Source organism: Ambystoma mexicanum, chromosome 6q, assembly GCF_040938575.1.
Source record: "Ambystoma mexicanum isolate Mex_15411 chromosome 6q, UKY_AmexF1_1, whole genome shotgun sequence".
NCBI classification, from domain to species: Eukaryota; Metazoa; Chordata; class Amphibia; order Caudata; family Ambystomatidae; genus Ambystoma; species Ambystoma mexicanum.
In genome coordinates, this window is record NC_090937.1 from 294644751 (window position 1) to 294668489 (window position 23739).

At 47.3% G+C, this 23739-nt stretch overlaps 1 protein-coding gene across 1 annotated transcript in view; it reads right to left on the minus strand.

Moving 5' to 3' along the window:
• Positions 1–23739, minus strand: part of SMC2 (structural maintenance of chromosomes 2) — a 938385-nt gene that overhangs the window by 711728 nt on the left and 202918 nt on the right. Inside the window, exon 7 of the mRNA XM_069630781.1 lies at positions 20181–20225. Coding sequence (XP_069486882.1) covers positions 20181–20225 — 45 coding nt within the window. The remainder of the gene's footprint in view (positions 1–20180; positions 20226–23739) is intronic.

The following is a 23739-nucleotide window of genomic DNA, read 5'->3' on the forward strand; positions in this document are numbered from 1 at the left end:
GGACTGTAGTCAGGACAGAGTCCTGGACTGTGCAAGAATGTTGGCCAATGAGTCGCTGTGTTTCCAGCTAGCTTATTTTTATACATGCAAGATTTGTGTTTGGTGCTACAATGCACATAATTTTTCAGTAAATGTCCTTACTTGTTATGGTAGTGTCATTGCTTAAACCATGTCATCGCCAGTTACTTTGCCCAGCTGACAAATGTATTAATGAGTACAATATTTGAACCATGTTTGTGTCATGGAGAAAATTGGCATATTCTGTTCCTTGGTACAGCTAGTATGTGCATAATGGATAAGGAGGTGGTATGCATACCCAACTTTCCTTTTTTAAATAATGTGCATGCATACTTTTTGTACAAGTGAGGTTTGTGTTTGATGCCACCATCCATATGTATCGACAATATTCATTTTGGTGTCACCTGTATTTATTATTACATAGTGTCCTAGTGGAAAAATGGTCATCGTTTGATATTCTGCCCATCTGGCACATGGTTAATGCTCAGATACGGTAAATTCATGCCACATTTTCCATAATTAATGTGCCCTGTATTCCAATCCAATTAAGTTATTGTTAAAAGGTTTAAACTAACAAGCCACTTCATTGATTCAAATACTTAGTTAACACCACCACACCCCTCTATAAAGTGGTCATCAAATGCTCAAAGGTTTGACCAATATTTGCCACTAGGTCCTGTGTAAATTCCCTTTTGGGCAGAGAAAATAGGCTCCAAATAATTGAGAAAGGTATTATTTCTAATCCTAACCACTTTTTCACCAATGCAACCGCCTTCTGGAGCTTTAAAACACAACATTTGCCATAACATTCCCAAATAAGTCTCAGGAGGTAACCTCCAAAGGCTCAATGAAGTGATCTTTAAAGCGTACCATGTAATGACCTGAACTACTAATTCATATTTAATCGTATTTCTCCATTAAGTCAGCAACATTTTTAAACATGTTTCATATTTTTCATACAATTCACACAGACCAAGCTCAAAATAAAAAAGCAACTTTAACATATTCAAACTTGCTATATATAAATATCTGATCATTACAATTAATTATATATAACATAGCTCCCATGCATACCACGCTTATGCAAAACAGAGAAACAACGGCAAATTAACAGAAAATGAACCAAATCTGTGACTCCTATTTTGCAAGCAGACTTGTCCTTTCTCCTGTACACTTTCTTAATTTGAGGAGTGGGTTCATTTAAATGTACCATTACCACCAGCCTCCTGCATTCTGGGGATCTTATTTCACAGATTTCTCCTCGCCATCTTATATGTGTACATAGGCTGTCCACTTTAGCCTTATATACAGACATATATATATTTTGGACATCTGACTCTTTTTCTATTGGACAAGATCTTGCTTTTGGAGCTATTTTGAGGTGACTTAATGCACCAAATGTAGTTATATCCCAACCCTATCCAAATGGACAGTGCCTTACAACCACCCATAATCACAAGTATTTTTCTTCACCAGGGGAGGCTACAATCGCACTTGCACTGAAATTCACTTTATGTTTAGCAGAAACACCCTTTGACACTTTCAAATTGAACACCCCCAATTCAGCTCACAAGGCACTAGCAGATGTAACTGCAGGGAGACCTGCTATTTGGCACAGGAATTTATTTTGCAACACCTCCAGGAAATGACAGTTCTAACCATCCTAGATTTTGCGGCCTTAAAATCATGGAGCAGACCTTTGTCTTATATACCGCCAGACACTTCTCCAATCAGAATGCCGCAAACTTGAAATAACAACGTAAAAAGCCCTTTTAATCCTTAATGATGCATTTTCAGCTATCTTCTTAAAATGACTGACGCAAGCACTACTCTTTCAGAAGAGTAGGCTCAAATAAAACTGAGACTGCCCCCCTCAGCTCTACATTCATTTATAAACTAGCTACAAGGTTTCACCCTTTGCCTGAACACCATCATTTTTGTTTTTATTATATTTAATTTCAAACTGTAATTCCCAAAATAGTAACTTGTGTTTAGCAGGCCCTGTTGGAGATCTGCTGGGGGCAAGTCCAAAATAGCTGCATAAGAAAGCATGCTATAAAATGAACCCTTCAGGTGGAGGGTAGATGAACTTTCTTAAGAGAAATACTAGAATCAACATCCAAAAGGAATACATTGGGGCCAAATGACATCCCTGCTTGTCACCTTTATTGGTGTTGGAAAACAATGTATAATTCCACAATCTTGTATATTGGACAGATGCTGAGATGTCTTCATATCACGTTGGATAAGACTTAAAAAACCATTAGTGACCTGTAAGAATGTAGAAGTAGGACTCGGACACAGTGGGCTCATGTTGATTGACATATACTTTTATTGAAAGTAAAAGGGTGGGGGACTGGGGAACCTGCTGCCTTTCCCTAAAGCTAAGAGGGGTCTCCCTACCTCATCCAAAACTAAGGAAACTGTCAGGATGTCTTGTCTAAAGTAAATAGTCCACTGTCACAAGTACAAAGCCTATTTCCATCCCTCACACTATTGACTAACCTATAAAAAACAAAAGGTCTTCTTAATTCAGAGGAATAGGTTGTAGATCCAATCAAAGAGTTCAGAGTAACAAAGGTTCCAAACCCAAAGTTCTTAAATGTAAAACAAAGTTCCATAAAGTTGTTAGATATTTCTCTGTTGCACAAACTTGGCAACAACCAGTGGCAACAACTCCCTTGTCCTGGTTCCTTCTCTTGGCAACCCTCTATTTATTGGGCCACAACCAGGTGCAATGAATCCTTTGCCCTGGTTTCCTTCTCTTGTAGGTCCCAGATCTCTGCTTCTCTCTCGTTCCGCTTGGACCAACTTGGTTCACTTCCCTGCCAAGTATGGTCCTTAGTAAATTACTTTCTGGTTTCCCTTCTTCTCATGGGATTGGGCCCCAGAGCCCTCTTTATGTCCGGGAACTGGGAGCCCTCTTCTCCCAAGTACCATCACAAGGAAGAAGACTTGTGAGTTTCTCGTGCAGTGGGTCCCAAACCCCCCTTCTCTGCGTGAGGGTACTTGGAGTTCTCTTCTCCCATGTATCACCACAAAGAAGATGACTTGTGTGGTTCTCGTGTAGTGGGTCCCAGACACCTCTTTGTGTGTGGGTACTTGAAGCCCTTGCCTCCCAAGTACCGCCACAAAGAAGAAGACTCGTGTTGCTTTCGTTTGGTGGGTCCCAGACCCTTATGCTTCTCTGGTTGTGGGACAGACATGGTTCACATGCCTGCCAGGCACTGTGACTATTAAGATGCTGACTGCACCGTCTTAGTTTCCCACCAGCCAGCCTGAGTGCTCCCCTTTTGTAGTGGGCTCTGGTTTGCCCGGGACCCCTGCAGTGTCAATCTTTCACAGGGCAGCATGGTCTTCCTTTCACGCACGTCCCGGTCTGCAGGAACACGGGGAGCTTCTCTCTGCCAGCTCGTCTTCTGATCCTTCCACTGTGGACTGGCCCTTGTCCTTCCAGCTCCCCTCTTGGCATCCTGGTGTGCTTCCTTGCACCTTCCTGCCCATTGCTGCCTCGTTCAGCTCCTTCATGGAGGACTAGACAACTTCTTCCAGAGTCCCTCTTCCTTGTATACTCTACATTGGCCAATGAGCAGCCAGCAACCACTAGATTGCTCATTGTGGTTCTTAGGAGAACTTGTCATGCCTACGCTCCTCCTCTTCATCCCAGTACTTATTCCAAGTTGTCTAGAATGCTCATGTTGGTTATGCGGAACACTCTACATTCCTCCATGCATCTTCTTTGTCTCAGTGGTGTCAATAGCATATCTTTCAACTCTTCCCCATTCTTCCTCATCTCAGTATTTCTACACTTGATCTCCCTCGGGTCGGTTGTGCTCTTCATAGTCCCAGTCTCTTATCTAGGGAAATAGCAGGGCGACTATAGCTCATGAGCCTATTAGGGAAGAGGTTGTTCTTTGGGTTATAGGAAGGGGGGGAGGGGTCTAGGGTCTGGTGATTGGCGAGGATATTGCGTTCTCAGGGTTGGGTCGTTCCTAGCCCCATGAGGGGTTTCCGCTCCCATGTGATCCTCTCACTGTGCACCACCCTCAGGGGAACTATTGTACCGAGGACGTACTGCCCCGGCTCCATGGGAATGGTCTCCCCCATAGGGGAGAAGGGACAGCATCCACAGATTTGTCACAGACTCCAATAAAATGTAAATTACGCCACATATGTTTCCATCATTCAAATACTGGCGAAATCCACCCTGGAGTGCTACGGAAGTGGCAGTAACGGTACTGTTGAGATGCTACCAAACTCGTAATGAGCCCCAATGTCCAGTAAGGGAATTGGCCTATAACCCTGAGAGGCTAGTGGTCCAAAATACTTGTCTAAGGGGATCGCATAATGCCTGTCTTGACAACAGCGATAAACATACAATGATTTGGTGTCCTTCAAAAAAGCTCCCATTGTTTCTCAAATTCTTTTTTTGTCTTAAGGCAATTTATGCCATTTTGAAACTATAAATCTGGCCAGCACTACACACACCCCTCGTTTTCTTTTCGAGATTCTACATTCTGCATCGAACCATGGTGCATCCCCTTCTATAACCTGGAACTCTTGAACTTGGTGGCACGGTTTGCCAATAGCTCTGTCCTGGATAGTTTCTCCAAAAGACTCAAACAAACTGACGCTTTCCTTTGTGGCCTCTGAATTGTTCAACAGTTTTAAGAGAATATCTTAATTTCTTGTGAATTAGTAATTCTTTCCAATGCCTCCTTTTCTAGTGTAGGCATCACCAACTAGCCTCTCTGGCTGTCATATCTTCTTCGTGGTGCCTACCCTGGCCATTGGAAAATGAACTCAAGAGGATTGGGTTTACTCTTTGATCAATAAGAAATGTAACATTTCATAACATTCCTGAAGAAAAAAACCATCCACAAGACAGTCATCAATGACTGTGGAACAGTATTGCCAATCTTGCATGCACCATTTGCCGTTAAAGATCCTATCAAATCCTAGGCAGAATCTCGGCAGACCTGAAAAATCAGTGCTCCTTTTGTGGCCTTTTTCACTGTCCATACATTTGCACTAATATTCTGCTCGGAACCTGAAACCATTGGTAATGTTTATTTACTCCTACTCTATTTTTGAACAGCTGGACTGGTCCTATATGTCTAAAAATGTACTACTGACCACTCCATTTCCTCAACATTTCTTGTAAACAACCACTTAACGTCAAATAAAGTTAAAGGCCTTGCACATTTCCCCGACTAGAATAACACGTGGTCTAGATAACTTTTTTGGTACTATTAGGTACTGAAAATTAAATGTTCTATATGCAGTTTTAACTTTATTACATTTCTAATTTGTGTTGTAATAATTTGTCCACCAACTGTGCGCCGATATGTTCCGTCGAAAAATTGATGTTGCTCACCATTTAATTTGATATGCCAATTTTGCTCATTGCGCACAAAAGGTTGGGGACCCCTGGCCTAGATCAACCCATATCTGTGTAAGAACTTGGAGAGACAATAGCCTTCCTCTCCACAGGCAAAACACCGGGAAGCGACGGCCTCCTGGCGGAATACTATAAAACATACTGCTCTAACCTTAGCCCCAACGTTATTGAAGGTCTTTGAGGAGGCATTCGATAAAGAAATATTCCCGGCTAGCATGAGGGGGAAAGGCTTGAGATACCAATCCCTAAGCCAGGTAAACCTAGACGTCCCTTGGCCATGCTGAATTATGATGTGAAAATACTCCCTACCATGCTGGCAGTTCACTTCGCAAACCTATTCCATCCTTCATACATACTGACAAAACAGGGTTTGTTCCTGGGCGTAACACCACCCTGAATCTCTGACGTTTACAACATGTTATTGACCAAACTAGCCCTCTCTCCAAACACTATGTGGTGGCATCACTAGATGCCATCAAGGCTTTTGACTCTGTATAATGGGAGTGGAGGACTGATGCACTATAGTGTTACGGGTTTGGTGAAAATATTAGCTGGGTGACACTAGTGCATACTTACAAAATGGCCAGAATGAAATCCGGCAGGCAGATATTAGAGGTGTGGCACATACAAAGAGGCACATGTCGGGGATTGTCTACTCTCTCCCATGCTCTATATTTTGGCATTAGAACCTCTGGCGGCATATTAAAGACAGGAATACATTGAGGCGGGCATCCAAATAGGGTGACCTGCGCACCTTATTATACGCAAATAATGTACTACTTTACTTGTGTGAACCGCATCACAACTTACCAATAATATTAGAGGTAATGGATGATTTCACAAGCTTGTCAGTGATCTCCTTCAATAAGCAGAAATCCTGACTTTTCCCTTTAGCAGGACTAAGTTGTAGGGATGAAGTATTATTACCTGACCTGGGACTGAAATGGGAGACGCACTCTTAAGTATCTGGGATTCCGAATTGCACATTCGCCTCGGGACATGCACACGTCTACCACACTCAGGGTGGTGCAGGGTGTTCAGAAATCTATGCCTTTCTGGTCGTGGTTACCGCTTTCTCTCATGGGTAGAGTTGCTATTTTTAAAATGATTTTCCTTCCCAGGTTTTTGTACAGTTTACTAATGTCCACTTTTATATTGAAGCTGCGTTCTTCCGTTCTCTAGATGTTCTATTAAAAGTGTTTCTGTGGGGCTCAAGGGGACGTAGGTTTGCGCGAAGTGTCCTATCCTTACCCTGCAGGGATAGCTGGGTGCAACTAGAGAGGCTGGACCTTTACTACTTGGCTGCCCAACTTAGCTTTGTTGCGTAGTGGCTGGCTGACAAACCTGAATCGTCGGAATCCGGGCTACTCCAAACATTAATAAGACCTCCCTGGCTTAAGAAGATTTTGTGGCTGCTTGTATGTGGTGATGGCCTTCAGCCCCTACTTGTGAAATTGGCTAGAAAGATTTGGTCTAGAGCGCTTAAGTTACTTAGTTCGCGACACCCCTACTCGCCAAATGTTCCGATTGCGGCAGATGCGAGTGTAAACATGAATGAGCTATGTAACGCTAGATGTCGGAAGGAGATGGGTATAACCACCTGGGGTGATATGTACGAAGATGGGACGTTCAGGGAATTAGACAGCCTGATGCACTGGGAGGGGCTCCACAGGGGTCAATTCCTGAGATATACGAGGGTGGCAAGAGTGGCCAGGGGTAGATGGGTGAATGGCCTGCGTAACGGCAGGAAGACACGTTTCTGGTATTGATGTATGCTTTGGAGAATGGCTAGAGACCTGTGTCGAGACTGTATGACAATGCATTACTTACCGTAAAAGCATTTCTGATGGTTTTATCTGCTTAGATTCACATGCTGTGCATAGGTCCGACATCCAGTGGTCACTGCGGAGTATTGCATTTTGTTTTTCGCAATCGAAAAGGGGACGTCGACAAGGCGTGTCTATAACACTATCCCTATAGTGACGTGCTGTGTACCCACAATCCCTCACGCGTCGAGGTCCTTCTGTTTGTATTTTCTCTGCCCTGAGGGAGCCTTCTAGACGTGAGCGAGTACAGAAAAGAGAGATATAAAAGGATGTCTATGTTCCTTCCATCCAAGCGGGGAGGAAGGGTGGACGCATGTGAATCTAAGCAGATACAACCATCAGAAATGCTTTTACGGTAAGTAATGCATTGTCTTCTGATGTTTGTTAATCTGCTTAGAATCACATGCTGTGCATAGACTAGCGAGCAGTACCCCGAGTTGGAGGTGGGTTGTGAGAAGGAACAGTAGAGAAAAGGTGTCTTAATACTGCTTGTCCCACCTGGGAATCAGCTCTAGAGTGGGCATCTAGACAGTAATGTTTTGTAAAGGTGTGTACAGAACTCCAGGTTGCCGCTTTGCAGATGGACTCAAGGGGAACATTTGCAATGAATGCTATGGATGCCCCAGTGCCACGAGTAGTGTGCTCTTGGCTTGAAGGGTAGTTCTCTCTTAGCAAGAGTATAACAGAGTGATGCATTGAACAACCCATCTAGATATAGTGGACTTTGATACTGCATCTCCTTCTCTTCCTGCTGCCACCGAGACAAAGAACTGATTGATCTTTCTCAGTGGTCTAGTTCTTGCCATGTAAAACATGACAGCTCTGCGCACATTAAGTGTATGCAGGCTCTTTTCTCCTAGATTTGAAGGATTTTGAAAGAACCTTGGTAGTTCTATTGACTGGTTGACATGGAATTTCGAGATGAATTTCGGTGCAAACCTTGGGTGTGTGCGTAGAACCACCTTATCTCTGTGAACAGTTACAAAGGGGTCTAGAAAAGAAAGAGCCTGTAGTTCACTTACTCTCCTAATGGAGGTGATAGCTATTACAAACGCAGTCTTAAGAGTGAGGTCTTTAAGAGTTGCCTTGTGCATGGGTTCAAAGGGTGAACCCATGAGCCTGGTGAGTACCACATTTAGGTCCAAGCCGGGAGCTGGGTTTGCTATTGGAGGGTGTATCCTTTTTACCCCTTCCATGAAGGCTTTGATAACTGGGACTTTCTACCATGACACTTTGAGTTGGGAAGTGGTGTATGCAGAAAGTGCCGCTAGGTGGACTTTAATAGAATTGAATACTAGACCATAGTCCAGCAAATGGGTCAGGTACAGGACAGTTTGTGTGGGAGAGCAGTCAACGGGGTTGATGCTTCTTCCTCTACACCAGATGACAAATCTCTTCCATTTGCTAGAATAACAGTGACGAGCGTTAGGTTTTCTAGCTTCCCTGAGGATGTCCATGCACCTTTGTGGAAGTTGTAAATGTCCAAATTCTATGACCTCAGGAGCCAGGCTGCTAAGTTCAAGGTTTGAGGGCATGGATGCAGTGTCCTGCCCTTGTCCTGTGACAGCATGTTGTACGGGCATGGCAGTTTCACTGGTGGAGACAGAGACATCTCCATCAGATGAGCGAACCATGGTTGCCGGGCCCACATAGGGGACACTAGTATCATGGTGGCTTGTTCCCGGTGCATCTTGTGCACAATCTTGTTGAGAAGGGGAGTGAGGGGAAAAGCGTAAACAAATTTCCCTGACCATGGAATCGATAGACCGTTCCCCTTGGACTGGTTCTGAGGGTACCTGGAGGCGTAATCTTGGCATTGCGAGTTCTCCAGAGTTGCGAACAGGTCTATTTCTGGGAAACCCCACTGTGTGAAGACGTTGAAGACAAGGTCTTTGTGTAACCGCCATTCGTACTCTGCGGGCAGGGGGAAATCTCTGCTGAGTTCGTCTGCTAGCAGATTGAGTTCCCCTGGTACATGTCGTGACAGTAGGAACATGTGTCTGAGAGCCCACTTCCAGATGTTCTGGGACAGCTTGGACAGTCCTGGAGAGTGGGTTCCCCCTTGCTTGTTGAGGTAGTACATGGCTGTGGTGGTGTCCGTGAGGACCATCACTGTCTTTCCTTGTAGGTGTTCCTGGAAGGCTTTCAGTGCCTTGAACACCGCCAGTAACTCCAGTAGATTTATGTGCTTGGATGCTACGGTCTGAGTCCACACTCCGTGAGCAGTCTGATGGGATAGGTGAGCCCCCCATCCTGTGAGGGATGCGTCTGTGGTTAGAGTGGCTTCTACTGCGGGTGTGGGTGGCAAAAGGTTTCCCTATTAGCAGGTTTTCCTTTGTCCACCAGCGTAGCGAGAGAACCAAGGCCTGCAAGACCACCACTAGATCGTCTCATTGTCCGCTGGCCTGACACCACTGGCTGTTGAGACACTCTTGCATTGGGCGCAGGCGCGCGTGAGGTACCAAATAAATACATGACGCCATCATTCCTAGCAAGCGCATTGCTTTGCGTACCGTCACCTCTCGACCTGCCACATATTGGGGGATCTGAAACAGCATGTTTTGGAACCTCTAGTTGGAGGGGAAGACGAGGCCGCCCTTTGTTCGAATTAGAGCCCCTAGGAATTGTTTGATCTGGCTGGGGTCTAAGCTGGACTTCTTCTCGTTGATGGAGAAGCCCAGTTGTAACAAAAGGTCTACAGTCTTTTGGGTATTGGAGAAGCATGTTTCGTAAGAATCCCCTGTTATGAGCCAATCATCGAGGTAAGGGTATACTGGGATGGACAACCTGCGCAGATGTGCCGCTGCCACTGCCAGTACTTTCGTGAATACCCTTGGTGCTGATGCTATCCCAAAGGGTAGCACTCTGAACTGGTTGTGTTTGTTTTCTATCATGAACCTGAGGTATTTTCTGTGCGTTGGCAACATTAAAATATGAAAGCCTGCATCTTTCATGTCCAGTGTTGTCATGTAATCCCCTTGTGATAGCAAGGGGATTACTTCCTGTAAGGTTACCATGCAAAACTTTTGGGGTTTGACAAATTTGTTCGCTGGGCGCCGATCTAATACAGGGCGCATGGTTAGGTCCTTTTTGGGTACAAGGAAGTACACTGGATAAATACCTTCCGTTACCTGAGATAGAGGCACGACCTCTATAGCTCCTTTTTCCAGTAGCTGTTCCACTTCCTGTAGAAGGGAATAGTTTCTTACCTGTAACTCCATTTCTCCAGCATTGGTATCTTTCATGGATTCACATGCTTAGAATATTCCCCGTCGTCAGACTGGGACCCTCGGTACACATATATAGCCTTTTCCTATAGGAAAACTTCCGACACTTTTGTGTCCTATCTACGTCCTTTTAGGACCCGCCTACGCATGCTCTGTAGGCCGTCCCAGTATAAGAGGCCCGCCCCCGCGGCTCCCCTTCAGATTTCGGCCCCTCCAAATTAGGAAGGGTTAAACTTATCAAGCAAATACATTGCATTCCGGGGAGGTTGGCGGGCGCATGTGAATCCATGAAAGATACCAATGTTGGAGAAATGGAGTTACAGGTAAGAAACTAGCATTGGATCTTTCATGGATTCACATGCTTAGAATAGATTGTATAGCAGTAACATCTGAGACGGCGGTGAGAATGTAATGCAATATACCCTCACCATAATACACAATGCATATGTACAGCAGGAATAAGTTGACTCATATAACTTTACCCACATAAAGTATACTGTCATCAAAAGGTAGAAAAACCGACTCTACACAGCGTGGAGCTTACCTTACTGAAACAGATGGCGCAGGACAGCTCTTCCCATCTGCACCTCGTCCGCATGCTGCCTGGCAAGACAGTAGTGGCGGGTAAACGTGTGGGGCACTGACCATGCCGCAGCCTGGCATATGTCTGTCAGCGGAATTCCTGCCCATAATGCTGCTGAGGAGGACGTTGCTCTTGTAGAATGGGCTCTAGGATGCCCTTGCAGCGGCCTTCCGGCCTTGGAGTGGCAAAACGCAATCGTTGATGAGACCCATTCGAGCCAATCCTTGTTTAGAGATTGATTTTCCCGTCGTCGACGGACCATATGCGATGAACAATTGTAGAGTAGACCAGAGTTCCTGTGTACGATGTAGGTAAAATTTCAGAGCCCTCTTAACGTCCAAGGTATGAAGAGCTTTTTCTGCTGCCGATGATGGGGTCGCGAAGAAAGTAGGGAGAACAATGGACGAGTGTTTGTGATACACTGTCGGAACTTTTGGGACGAACGTAGGATTAGTTGCCAGGACCACCTTGTCCTTAAAGAATCTCAAGTATGGCGGGTCTACGACCAGCGCTTGCAGTTCCGAGATTCTCCTAGCTGATGTGATGGCAATTAAGAATGCCAACTTCCACGACATGAATTTCATGTCCGACGTGGCCATAGGCTCAAATGTCGGTTTCATTAAGCCTGCCAACACTGTGTTGAGACTCCAAGTTGGAGGGAAACGTTTCACCGGGGGAAAAGTACAAAATAAACCCCTCATGAAGTGTTTCACCAGTCTGTCGCTGAATAGAGGAGACGACTGTCTCTTCCTCGTGAACCTCGAGATGGCCGCCAGGTGCACCTTTATCGATGTGAAGGATAAACCACTCTCTGCCAAGAGAAGCAGGTAAGGTAGAATTTGTTCCGGCGTCACCGTCAACGGTTGTAGGCCTTGCTGTCCTCGACACCATTCACAGAACCTCCGCCACTTATAGCTGTAAGATTTGTTGGTAGAAGGGGCTCGAGCCGCCTGCAGATTTTTTTGACAATCCTCCGAAACCTCTAAAGCACCGAACTCCGAAAAGTCAGGAGCCAGGCTGCAAGGTTGAGACTGTCCGGGTCGTGATGCCACACCGTGCCTTTGTCCCGGGATAGAAGGTTTGGGACTCTCGGAAACGCTATTGGATATTCCAGCGACAGGTGAAGCAGGTCGGAGAACCACGGTTGCCACGGCCAATACGGTGCCACTAGAATTACCCGGCAACTGTATCTGCGTATCCACTGTACTGTTCTCTGTATGAGGGGGAACCGAGGAAAAGCATAAAGGAACAGGTCCGTCCATGGGAAGGAGAATGCCTCCCCCATGGAACCCTGCTGAGGCCATCTGCTTGCGAATTGCTCGCATTTCTTGTTGTCCTTGGTTGCGAAAGCGTCCAGAGGGGGGTGACCCCACTTCTCGAACACTTTTCATCAGCTGAAGTGTGTCCATTTCCCATTCGTGTATCTGGGCCATGCTTCTGCTGAGGGAATCCGCTTGCGAATTCCTCACTCCCGGGAGATGGTGAGCCACGATGGAAATCCCGTGCTTCAATGCCCAATGCCATGTTTTCTGGGCCTCTATGGAAAGAGTTCTTGATCGCGTCCCTCCTTGTTTTCTCAAATAAAACATGGCCGTCGTATTGTCGGTCAGTACTCGTACTCGCGATCCCTTGATGTGTGGTAGGAATGCCTTCAAAGCCCATCGTACTGCTCTGAGCTCTAACACGTTTATGTGTAGGAGTGACTCCGTTGGAGACCAGCGACCTTGCGTTTGAAGGGTACCCATGTGAGCTCCCCATCCGGTTAGGGACGCATCCGTGACTATGGTTCGCTGAAACTCCGGTTCCTGTAGGGGTACACCGTTGTTCAAATTGTGGGAACTCTGCCACCACTGAAGGGTCCGAAGCAGCTTGTCGTCGTCGATGGTTATCTTGTCTGACCACGATCCTTGGGCCTGTGTCCATCGGTCCGCGAGGAATTCCTGGACTGGCCTCATGAATAGGCGACAGTTTGCCACCAGATGGATGCAGGATGCCATGGCCCCTAGGACCGAAACGTATTTCCTCACTGAGAGCCTGGTGGTTTGTCGTAGTCGGCCCGCCAGCTGATTGAGTTTTGAGGTTCTGTCGAGAGAAGGCTTCACTAGCCCCAACTGGGTCTCGAACTGTGCCCCCAGGAACACCAACATTCTCGATGGCCGCAGAGAGGATTTTTCGAAGTTTATGGCAAATCCCAGCTGTTGCAGAAGCTGCATGGTGGCTTGCAAACTTGTGTCGGTCGACCCTGGGGAGGATCCCCTTACCAGCCAGTCGTCGAGGTATGGGTATACGTGGTGGCCTTGCTTCCTTAGCCAGGCCGCTACTGGGGCCAGGCATTTCGTGAACGTTCTGGGGGAGGTCTTGAGCCCAAAGGGAAGAACCGTGAACTGGTAGTGAGTCCGCCCTATTACAAATCTCAGGAATTTCCTTTGTTTCCGACACATTGGAATATGGAAGTACGCATCCTGTAAATCCAGGGACGCTAGAAAATCCCCTTCTTGAACGGCGCGGATCACTTCGTGCAGCGTGAGCATTTTGAATTTTAGACTCTTTAAAGATTTGCTGAGATCTCGAAAGTCTAAAATGGGACGCCATTTGCCGTTCGGCTTTTTTACGACGAAGTATCTTGAGTAGACTCCTTGACCTCTCTGTGATGTTGGAACTAATTCTATCACGCCCTTTGCTAACATGAGTGTTACCTCTTGTTGCAGTATCCTCAGATGGGAATGAGCGGTGAACGCAGGTGGAATGTGCGGAGGGCTGTGCTTGAATTGTAGAGAGTGCCCGTTCCTTAGTGTCCAGCACCCATTGATCCGTCGTTATTCGTTCCCATTCGTCGACATATGCGGACACTCTTTCCCCCCCAGAACGGTGGGTTGACTGTCACTGCTGATCTTTATTTTGTTTGTCTCTCGACGACGGATAGGATGGTCTCTTCCTGGACGTCTGGAAGCTCCGGCGTCGGTTTGCCGTTTGGGAAGCACGCCTGTACCCTTGGGAGGGGTAAGCCGACCTGCCAAAGGATCTGTCTCCAGACGCAGAGAATCTGGAATTACCTGAAGCCCCTCTAAAGGGACGAAAAGACTTGTAGCTTCGGCCACTCTGGAGGGCACCTAATGAACGTGCCATGTCCTCATTCCCTTTAGGGCCTCGTCTACCTTCTCTCCGAATAAAAGGTCTCCCTCAAAAGGCATATCTAATACTTTGTATTGTAACTCTGGTCTGAAGTAGGTACACTTGAGCCATGACTGTCGTCGTAATACGACCCCATTATTGACTTGCTTGAAGCCTGATTCAGCGAGGTCCACCGCGATGTTTATTGCGTGATTGGAGGCTTCCTCACCCTCTTGGACAAGTAACATCGCTGCCTTCCTATGCTCTTCCGGAAGATGATCCAGCAACGGCGCTAGCCTGTGCCACATCTCTCTGTCATATCTGGCTACAATAGCCAGAGAGTTTGCGGCCTTTACTGTGGTTGCTCCCACGGATAGCACTTTTTTGCCAAAGGCATCCTGGCGTCTTGCTTCGTTTTCCGGCGGAGTCGTGCACTTGTGCTGGGCCTTCGCCTTCCTCGCCGCTGCCGCCGACACCACCGATTCTGGCGTTGGTTGGGAGGATAAACACTTGGGGGTAGACTCTGGAGCCTTAAACTTTTTCTCGAGGCGTCCTTTCACTGCCGGCTCCGAAAAGGGGTGACGCATTGTCTGCAACCCCTCCTTCCACACGTGGTCTAGTATTGGTATTGAGAACACAGACCTCCTTCTCTTACCCATGTGGTCGAACAAAAAACAGTCCTTTTTCTGTTTTTCCTGGGACAAACCAAATTCCTTACACGCCTTCTCCATCATAGAATGGAATGATGCAATGTCGTCCGGAGGGGACGGGTGAGCTGGGCTTCTTGGGGTTTCTAACTCCACCTCCGACTCCCAGGTTGGATCCCTGGAGGGGGATGATGAGATATCCGACATGGCTCCCCTGTCCGACTCCGAATCTGGCAGCTCACCTTCCTCTTGGGGTGCCAGTGCTGAGATTGGCGTGCGTAAGTGCGTCGGTGGACGGGACGGGCCCGGCTCGTCGACGGGTGACTGGCAGGTTTACCTGAGGTAGTCTCTGGTCCAACGACTGTACCAAAGACTGAAGCGTGGACAGGATTTCCGACGACAAAACAGATTGAGGATTGAGAAGAGGGGCAGATACCGGTATACCGGATCCCCTCGTCAACGACTTGTCAACCACTCGTAGCCCGAGGTCTGCCGGGCCAGCTATTCTCCCGCTCTCGTCCTCCCCCGAGGACAGCGACACAGCCTGTTCTTGCAATAAAGTATCCGGGGGGGGATCGGATCAAAAACTTCAGGAAGCCTGGAGGCCTGTAGAATCCCCGTTGACGAGGCCACTGTCGCAGTCGTTGTCGGTGGGACGGTGGATACCACATGCGTCAGTGGCAGGGTGGAGGCCGATGACTGGACCGCCGTCGACGACGGTGGCTTAGCAGGTGGTTTAGGCGGTCCCGCCTTTTCCACACTTGGCCTGCCTTTACTCGACTCGAGGTCGATCTATGGTGATCGCCCGAGGAGGATTTCGGCCTTTCCTTGTCATACTTTTTTGATGAAGATGACGATTTTTTCGACGAGGATTCTCTAGCTGAATGACTCCGAGATTACTCTTTTTTGGTCGGTTGAGATATCTTCGCCGGTGGTTCCGACGAGGCAGCGCGGTGTGATGTTTTCGCCGATTGTGTGGAGCCTTCCTCCGAAGGGGGGGGGGGGGGGGAGGTATGCCCCTGCTCCATCATTCAGCCATGCCACCAGCCGTCGGTTTCGGTCTTTTGAGAAAACCCTTTGCATATGTCGCAGCTATCAGCCGAATGATGAGGGTGGAGGCAGTATATACAATCCATATGTCCGTCCCCCTCGTAAACATTTTTCAATCCGCACGTCGCGCATGGACGGAACAGCGCTTTTCCTGACATGGAGGAAAAGTTTTCTCGAACTCCAACTCCAGTACACAACCTTGTACAAAATAGTAAGACGACGCGAGGAGATCCCACTACTTTGGAGATGGTTGAAATCTGAAGGGGAGCCGCGGGGGCGGGCCTCTTATACTGGGACGGCCTACGGAGCATGCGTAGGCGGGTCCTAAAAGGACGTAGATAGGACACAAAAGTGTCGGAAGTTTTCCTATAGGAAAAGGCTATATATGTGTACCGAGGGTCCCAGTCTGACGACGGGGGAATATTCTAAGCATGTGAATACATGTAAGATCCAATGCTGGAGAAGTATGGCAAGGTGTTCTGGTGTCGTGCGTCGTCCCCGTGGGGGTTTGCATGTTGGGGAACTGTCGAATTCTATACAGTAGCCGCGGGCTATGGTTGATAGTACCCAACGGTCTGATGTTATTCCCTCCCATGCTGGAAGAAACGATGTTAACCGGCCCCCGACCGGCGATGCATGGGAAGGGACCCGAATCTTCGGGTCATTTGCTGTTATTGGCCTGGGAGCCTCTAGGGGTAGAGGCCAAACCTCTCCCCTTGCCACGGCGTTGGCCTCTCTGATTGTACTGGCCACTATTACCCTGGTTAGAGGACCAGTTGTTGGCAGAGTATTGTTGTTGATTCTGCTGCTGGCGTTGGCCACGAAAAAAGCGCTTATTGCCATAGCCGCGTCTGTTGGGGGGCCTAGAAATCTGGTCTAGGGTCTTGATAGTGTCAAACTCCTTTTTAGCATTTTCTAGGGCCTCATCAACTGCCTTACCGAAAAGATAGGTATCCTCTATAGGTTTGTTGATCAGGGAAGCCTGTGTTTCAGGTTTAAACCCCGAATTGTGCAGCCAGACATGGCGTTTGAGGAGTATCCCTTGGACTAGGGAACGCCCAGCAGTCTCTGCAGCATCTTAAGTGTTTTTAACAATCCTTTGGTTCACTAGTGTCCCTTCTGTAATTGTGGCCAGAAGGCGTGTACGCAGGGGTTCTGGTGCCTCTTCAGCGTCGCTACGTAGCTTGCTCCACTGTGCGTCTGCGTAGCTTGCTAGTAAAGAGTTGTTATTAGCGATCCTTGCTGAGAAAGCGGCGGAAGCTGTGATTCTTTTCCCCAGGGCATACAGCTTTTTCCCCTCTTTGTCTGGAGGTGCCTCGCTGGTGGACAGGGGCACCCCTGCCCTCTTCCTTGTATTAGTTACTACAAGGGAGTCTGGTACGGAGTGGCCCCTGACGTACAAAGGGTCAGAAGGAGATGGACTGAAGAGTTTTTCTATTCGAGGGTTGACCCCTCTCACCAACGCAGGAGTGGATAGAGAAGGGGCGATTGTTCTTTTTACTGAAGCAAGGAGTGGAATGTTTTGACTGACAGGGGGGGTTTCTCCTGAATTACTTTTTCCACAAAGTCAATGTCAGGAGAGGTCTCCCTTGTGTCTAATTCGAAATGCGCTGCTGCTTTCGTTCTTCCTCTACACCCAAAAATTCATCCTCTTCCTGAAAATGTTGTTCCTCTTCAGTGAGGTCATCCACATCTAATTCCTCATGTGAAGGATTAAACAGCCTAGGAAATTTGACCCTGGGGTCCTTCTCTTGGTCTTTTGGGTGTTGGTAGGTTTTGGTGTTCCATAAACCTTTCCATTTTCTCCATACAGAAATGGAGTCTCTCCAGAGTTTCATGGGGTACCCCTGAGTAGTCGGGGGGGAGGGTGGGGCAGGGGGGCAATTAGTGTTTTCTGCCTGGAAACGCTTTGACCTCTCCCACAACGTTGAAGAAAGGCTTCCGTCGCCGTCTGAAAAACCTTCCGGTAGGCCAGGAGTCCCTCTAGATGAAAGGGGCAGTTCCTGGCTCCCCTTCGGCTTTTTCGGTGTGTCTTTATCCCTTTGCGCGGTATTCGACGTGTCTTTCGTCGTCCGCTTATGGGTATCAGCGGAAACAATCCTCGCTAGGCTCTCGACAAGTAAATTGTCTGTGGAGGTTTCTGGTCTCGACGTTATGGGCGTTGCGTGTTGTACTGCGACGGGCGCTCTTACATGGAGCATTACGTCGGATGGTTTTGGGGTAGCGCCTTTATCTGTGGAAAGCCCAGTCGCTGGTCGCGGCTGCGTTTGCGAGTGGGTGCCCTGCGTCTCCTTCGGCGCTGATGGATTCTTCGTCTTCGACGAAGAAGAGCCGTGGGTTGTGTGCTTATGGGAGTGAGTCTTGTGCATCCTTGTCGCCGGGGTGTTCATCCCCATAAGCAGGGCGTGAGCCGAGCCCGTCAGGGCCGGGGACGGATGTCGAGGAGCGTGAGCGCTCCCTCGAGAGGTTTAAGACTTCCGCAACGGAGGTTGTGTTATCACCTTCCTCGTCACTTTCCGCGGCGGTGGGTGAGGAATCGGACTTCGACATGGCGTAGGCCGCCCACTTCTTGACTCTACGTTCTTTTAGCGTTTTGGGTTTTAAAAGTTGACAAGCCGCGCAGCCGTCTTCTTTATGATCAAGGGGCAAGCAACGATTACAGCGTTTATGCTTGTCCTTCCAGGTGTACTTGCCCTTGCAGCGCGGGCAAAACCTAAAGGGTGTCCTCTCCATAGCTGAGGCAATAATTTGTGGTGGTAACAACCCCGAGGGAAAGGGAAGGGAAAAGGAAAGGCATTCTCGAAGAGAAACAAGATAGTTCCACCCCCACTCTCCCTACTGTATGTTGGCCGGCGAGGCCAGGCCACGTGTTAGGCAGCGCCGAAGGATCTCCTCCGTCTCGTCTCCTCCATCGAAGATCTTGTTCGGCGGAGAAACAGCTTCGCAGCTACATCGAGGGGAGGGATCTGTGTGTTAATGTAATAAGTCAGGACCAAGGTCCAGGAAATATGTTTTGCAATGTCTCTCGAGGAGCTCCGCGTAAAGGCGACCAAAAGCTGGGCGCAAAAAAACTATCTGAGGGACCTCGACGCGTGAGGGATTGTGGGTACACCGCACGTCACTATAGGGATAGTGTTACAGACAAGCCTTGTCAACGCCCCCTTTTCGACTACGAAAAACAAAATGCAATACTCCGCAATGACCACTGGATGTTGGACCTATGCACAGCATGTGATTTTAAGCAGATTAACAAACATAAAAATATTTATTAGAAAAGACTTGCATTAAAAACACTAAACTAAAAACACGCTGGGAGACTGACATTGGCTTAGTATTTACTGATAAACACCGAGTTACAACTAGGTTTCACCAAAAATGGGTCCTGAAACGCAAGATTTAGACTGATCCAGATCAACATGCTCCATCGCACTTACATGACCCGTAGCAGATTGGCCAAGTTTAACTCCAAAGTGTCTTCAACTTGCCCCTGGTTTAACCAAGAGAAAGCGGACCTCATACATATGTTGTGGAACTGCAGGATAACGCAGAGCATTTGGTCCCTTAAGCGGATTTACGTGAATGCTGGAATCATTAGATATACCTGGAACCCACTAGAATGCTTATTGGGCATATACCCTAACGCACAAAAACACATTCATGTTAAATTCATGGACTTTGCCTGTATACTTGCTAAGAGATGTTTAGCCAAGTCACGGAAGCTTAAAAGTGGTCCATAATACGAGACCTGCGCAGGGAGTTTGGGATTTGGTGCGAGGCTGAAAAGAAAGCATGGCTTGGAGCAATAGAGGCACATGCTGACTACTTACCTACCGCCCTTGAGGCTTGGAGAACACTCAATGACTCAATGTTTTACCCATCAGACGATAAGCCGCCCTGAATGCAATTCTTATTCTGCACCTGCTCTTATTGTTTAATGTGCTGTATTTTCTGGCCTGGAACCCAGCATACTGTAACCATTGTAGTGCAAACATTGAGTCCGCTGGTACACTATCTGCTGCCTCATTTTGTGATAACTAACAGCTTGTTTTTAGGCACGTAAACCCTAGTTTCTTTTCTCTCTTTACCTTTTTTTCCCCCCTCTCTGCTTTGTTATGTACATGCTTAGCTACTTGGTTTCGGATGTCAATGTTAGTGTACTGTTGACCAATTCCTGTGGAATGTAATAGGATTAAGTAGGATATCTGCAGTGACATTGTAACAACTGCATAACAATAAACACATTTCAAAATAAATCAAAGTAAAATGGCCCATGTTAGAACTGACAAAATAAGCATAAGTTTAATTCCAAACAAATACCTCTTTTAGCTTCTGTAAAGTAGGTGTGATCTCTTCCTCCAAAATCTAAAAAACAAACAATAGAAAGTGCAGCAAGTCATTTAATAATCAATTTACAAAAAAATAGTTATTCAAGTCATCAGATTTACATTTTTTCAATGGACCTTTGCATAACTCTACTAGGACAAAGACCTGGACTGAACAGCCAAATCTTGTGCATACATAAAGGTTGACAACTGTTAGGGAGAATTCTCATTTCTGTGCTTGAGTTGAGTGAGACTTTTTTCTCACTCGCCCATGTATTTCGATCTAATTTGGACTCTGTGGTTTTTGTTTTTGAAGTCTGACGAACGCTATAGGCATCTACTTTTGTATTGCGACACACAGCACCTTCAGTGCAGTGTCACAGACAAGTCCTTTGGATTTCTCATAAGATTTAAATACCTTCTATTGGGTGAACTACTGTTTCCAAGAGAAGTAAAGTGAAACTGACTTTACTTACCTGTTTTTCCTATGTAGGTCCAGTACACCCCATCTAATGTAAAAGTACTGGGGGGTTACTTCGTAGCCCCTTTTTCTACTTATGTAACATTATTTATGTTACCCTCACTACATTTAATGGCTGGTGGCAGTTGTTTAATTTTCCTACCATTGTGTGTTTCTACCGCAGGCTGAAACCTCAGCTGCAGCAGCACACCCAGGGGTGCCCATTTTGTCACAATGGGCCTGGTCGTCTTTTCTTTTGCCATTTCTTGTTTGGGAGGTCTTTCTTGGGTTTTACTCTGTGCGCCAAACCAGGTTTAACCCTTTTGTTAGTTTTGCCTTTGGCAGGCTTCAATGCTGAAACCCACCTCTGGCTCCAGTTTGTCTGGCAGGACAGGAAGCGAGGGAGGTGCCCAAAACGCCCAGTCCTTAGTCTCCTTGGTTACCCGAGTGCACCCAGTGCCGATTGGCTGGCTGGCTGTCCTTTCAGGACAGTCACCCTGCTGTGTGAGTGACAGCCAGGCTGTGCATGAATGGAAGAAATTTGCATAGAAGGCGAGGTCTGTTGAACAGAAGACAGTGGACCACTGGACGAAACATCCGAAGGAATCTTGAAGAGAAGCTTGCTGCACCCTCCTGGACCGTTAAACTGCCCAGTGAAGCCCTGCTGCATTGCTGAAACTACAATTCCGAATCAACTAAAAGAAGCCCGGAAAAGACGACTTTTTCCCTTGGGTTGGTGAATAACTTTGCTAGAAGACCATTCCCTGCTGGCTGTACTTCTTTGCTGCTGCTGCTGGAACAGAGTGCCAGAGTCAGGAAACCCAGAGAAGAGTGCATCATCTTTAAGGCGGACCTCAGCTCCAGGAAGATCCAGAGGACCATCCCGAAGCAGGACGACAAACGCGAGTCACCTCACCAAAGTGCTGCACTCCAGAAGCAAGGGGCGCCCATCCAGTGTCCAAGATCCGTGCCGCTGATTGGAATAGAGCCCGTAGCTGCTGCCGACCTTCAAACTGCAGTGCAGGAGTCCTCCAGACGTCCTCGCTCTTGTCCCCACGACAGGGGCCCAGGATCTGCAGAACTGCAACCAGAACAAAAGCAAGCTGGATCCCCTTATTCAAACCTAAGGCACTTTGCCGACTAAAAGGGGTACTTACCTCTTGTCTGTAGCTTGCATGTTAATGTTAAAGGACATTTGTACCACGCACTATCACCACCAGAGTGGTCCCCTGGTGATCTGGCGGCTCTGAAAGAGGGGAAAAAGGGAGGGTGAGTTAATGGGAGGAAGCTGGAAAAGTGAAAGAGAGCAGCGATGTGCTGTTAGCGGCCTCAGCCCAGTGGGTCAGTTGGCTTGGCCTGGGGCGTTTTCGGCCGGTAGTCGTCGTGTACTGTTGTGTGAGTCTATGTGTGTTTTATGTTTTGTTGTTGCAATGTAGTGAGGTTTGTGCGGTTTGTTGTGCTGTAGGTTTGTGGTTGTGTTTGGTTTGGAGTTTGAGAGGTCTGTGCAGAGGGGGAGATTGTTGGTGGATTGATTAGTTGGCATTTCTGTCTCAAAGTGAGGCGCTGGATTTACGTAATCTCCCCCGTTTGGGTGTGGGAGCATTTCTGCACCTCTGTCCTGATCTTGACTTGTCCGGTACTCACAGACCCCTTCACATCTGGCCTCCACTTCCATCAACTTCCTTCATAACCTTACCTGCCTTCATTTTCCACTCATACGGCCAGTGTACCTTCTAGTGTCCACAATTCAGTTAGAGTATGGTGATTGCTAACATTTATATAACTCTAACAGTGTGGTACCTGGTAGCAATTATAGGGCGAGTGAGGATGTTGGCTGGGGTTGTTGATTCGGTCTTAATGGGTGTCGCTTGTGTTCTATTTGACTTGGAGTTACCGGTCTAGTTGTGGTGCGTGTTTTAGTCAGTTCTGGGTGTTGTCAGTGCCCTCTTAAGTTTAGTCATCCTTCTTCCTTTCTGTTTGGTTGACCTGACCTGAAGAGTCTCGTTGGCCTGTAGATTATTATTTTCTTTTGTAGGAATTCTGCTCCTTGTCCGATTGCCCTGTGTGTTATGCACATTGTTCTCACTGGAGACTTGCTGTAGCCATTTCTTGCAGAGTTGATCTCAGCTCTACCTTTCACAAGCCTTCCAGCTTGTGGCCCAACAGCGAATCTTTATGTACAAACTCTCTGAAAACATTGTGCAAGACTTTTGTGCTATCTAAAGAAGTGCCTCAGCTCCATAGACATTGTTCAAATTGACTTTGGCTGTCCTGGATCCCTGTAGACTCTTCTAACCCATTGACTTTGATTCCAACTGTGCCTTATAGGTGGTGCATATTGTATTGCTGGGAAAGATAGAATCTAGACTTCATTGGGAGATTTAAAAGTCACATGCTTTAAGAACGTATTAACCTTTTTCCTTCCCTAACCTTTTTCCTTTTCCACAACCTCAATTTTTACCAAAAGTGATATATAAATGCCAATACTGTCCTAGCAATTCAAGTCACCTCAGGGTGTAGAAGTGTGTATGAAGCATCTCTAAAGAGCATCTACTTGCTTATCTTAAATCTGATAAAGTATTATGAAGGAACAAGTTACTTACCTGTAACTGTTGTTCTCCAGCATGGGTTCTGGCATGGATTCACATGCTCATGAATACAAGAATACATAGCAGTACACACATGCACAACCACAGGAGGTGGCAAGGCTCAACATTAAGCATTTCAACAATTCAACATTAAGCATCTCTTACCTCCTCACCAGACTCACCTTCAAGCAAACCAGTTGTGCAGCACTGCTTGGCCGACTCTGGACTCCTCCCTGGAATCCCCGTCAACGCAGTAGAATCAACATGAAGATGTGAGTCGACCTCCACGTAGCAGCCCTGCAGATGTCCAGCAGGGGCACACCAGACAGAACGCCGTAGTTGCAGCGATCCCTCTGGTTGAATGGGCTCTCGGACGGCCAGGCACCGGTCGGTTTGCCAACCGGTGACAGTGTGCGATGCAGCCGGAGAGCCACCTGGAAATGGAGGCCTTGGAGAGGGCCTTCCCCTGGTTCACAGGGCCAAAGTTCACAAACTGCTGTGACATC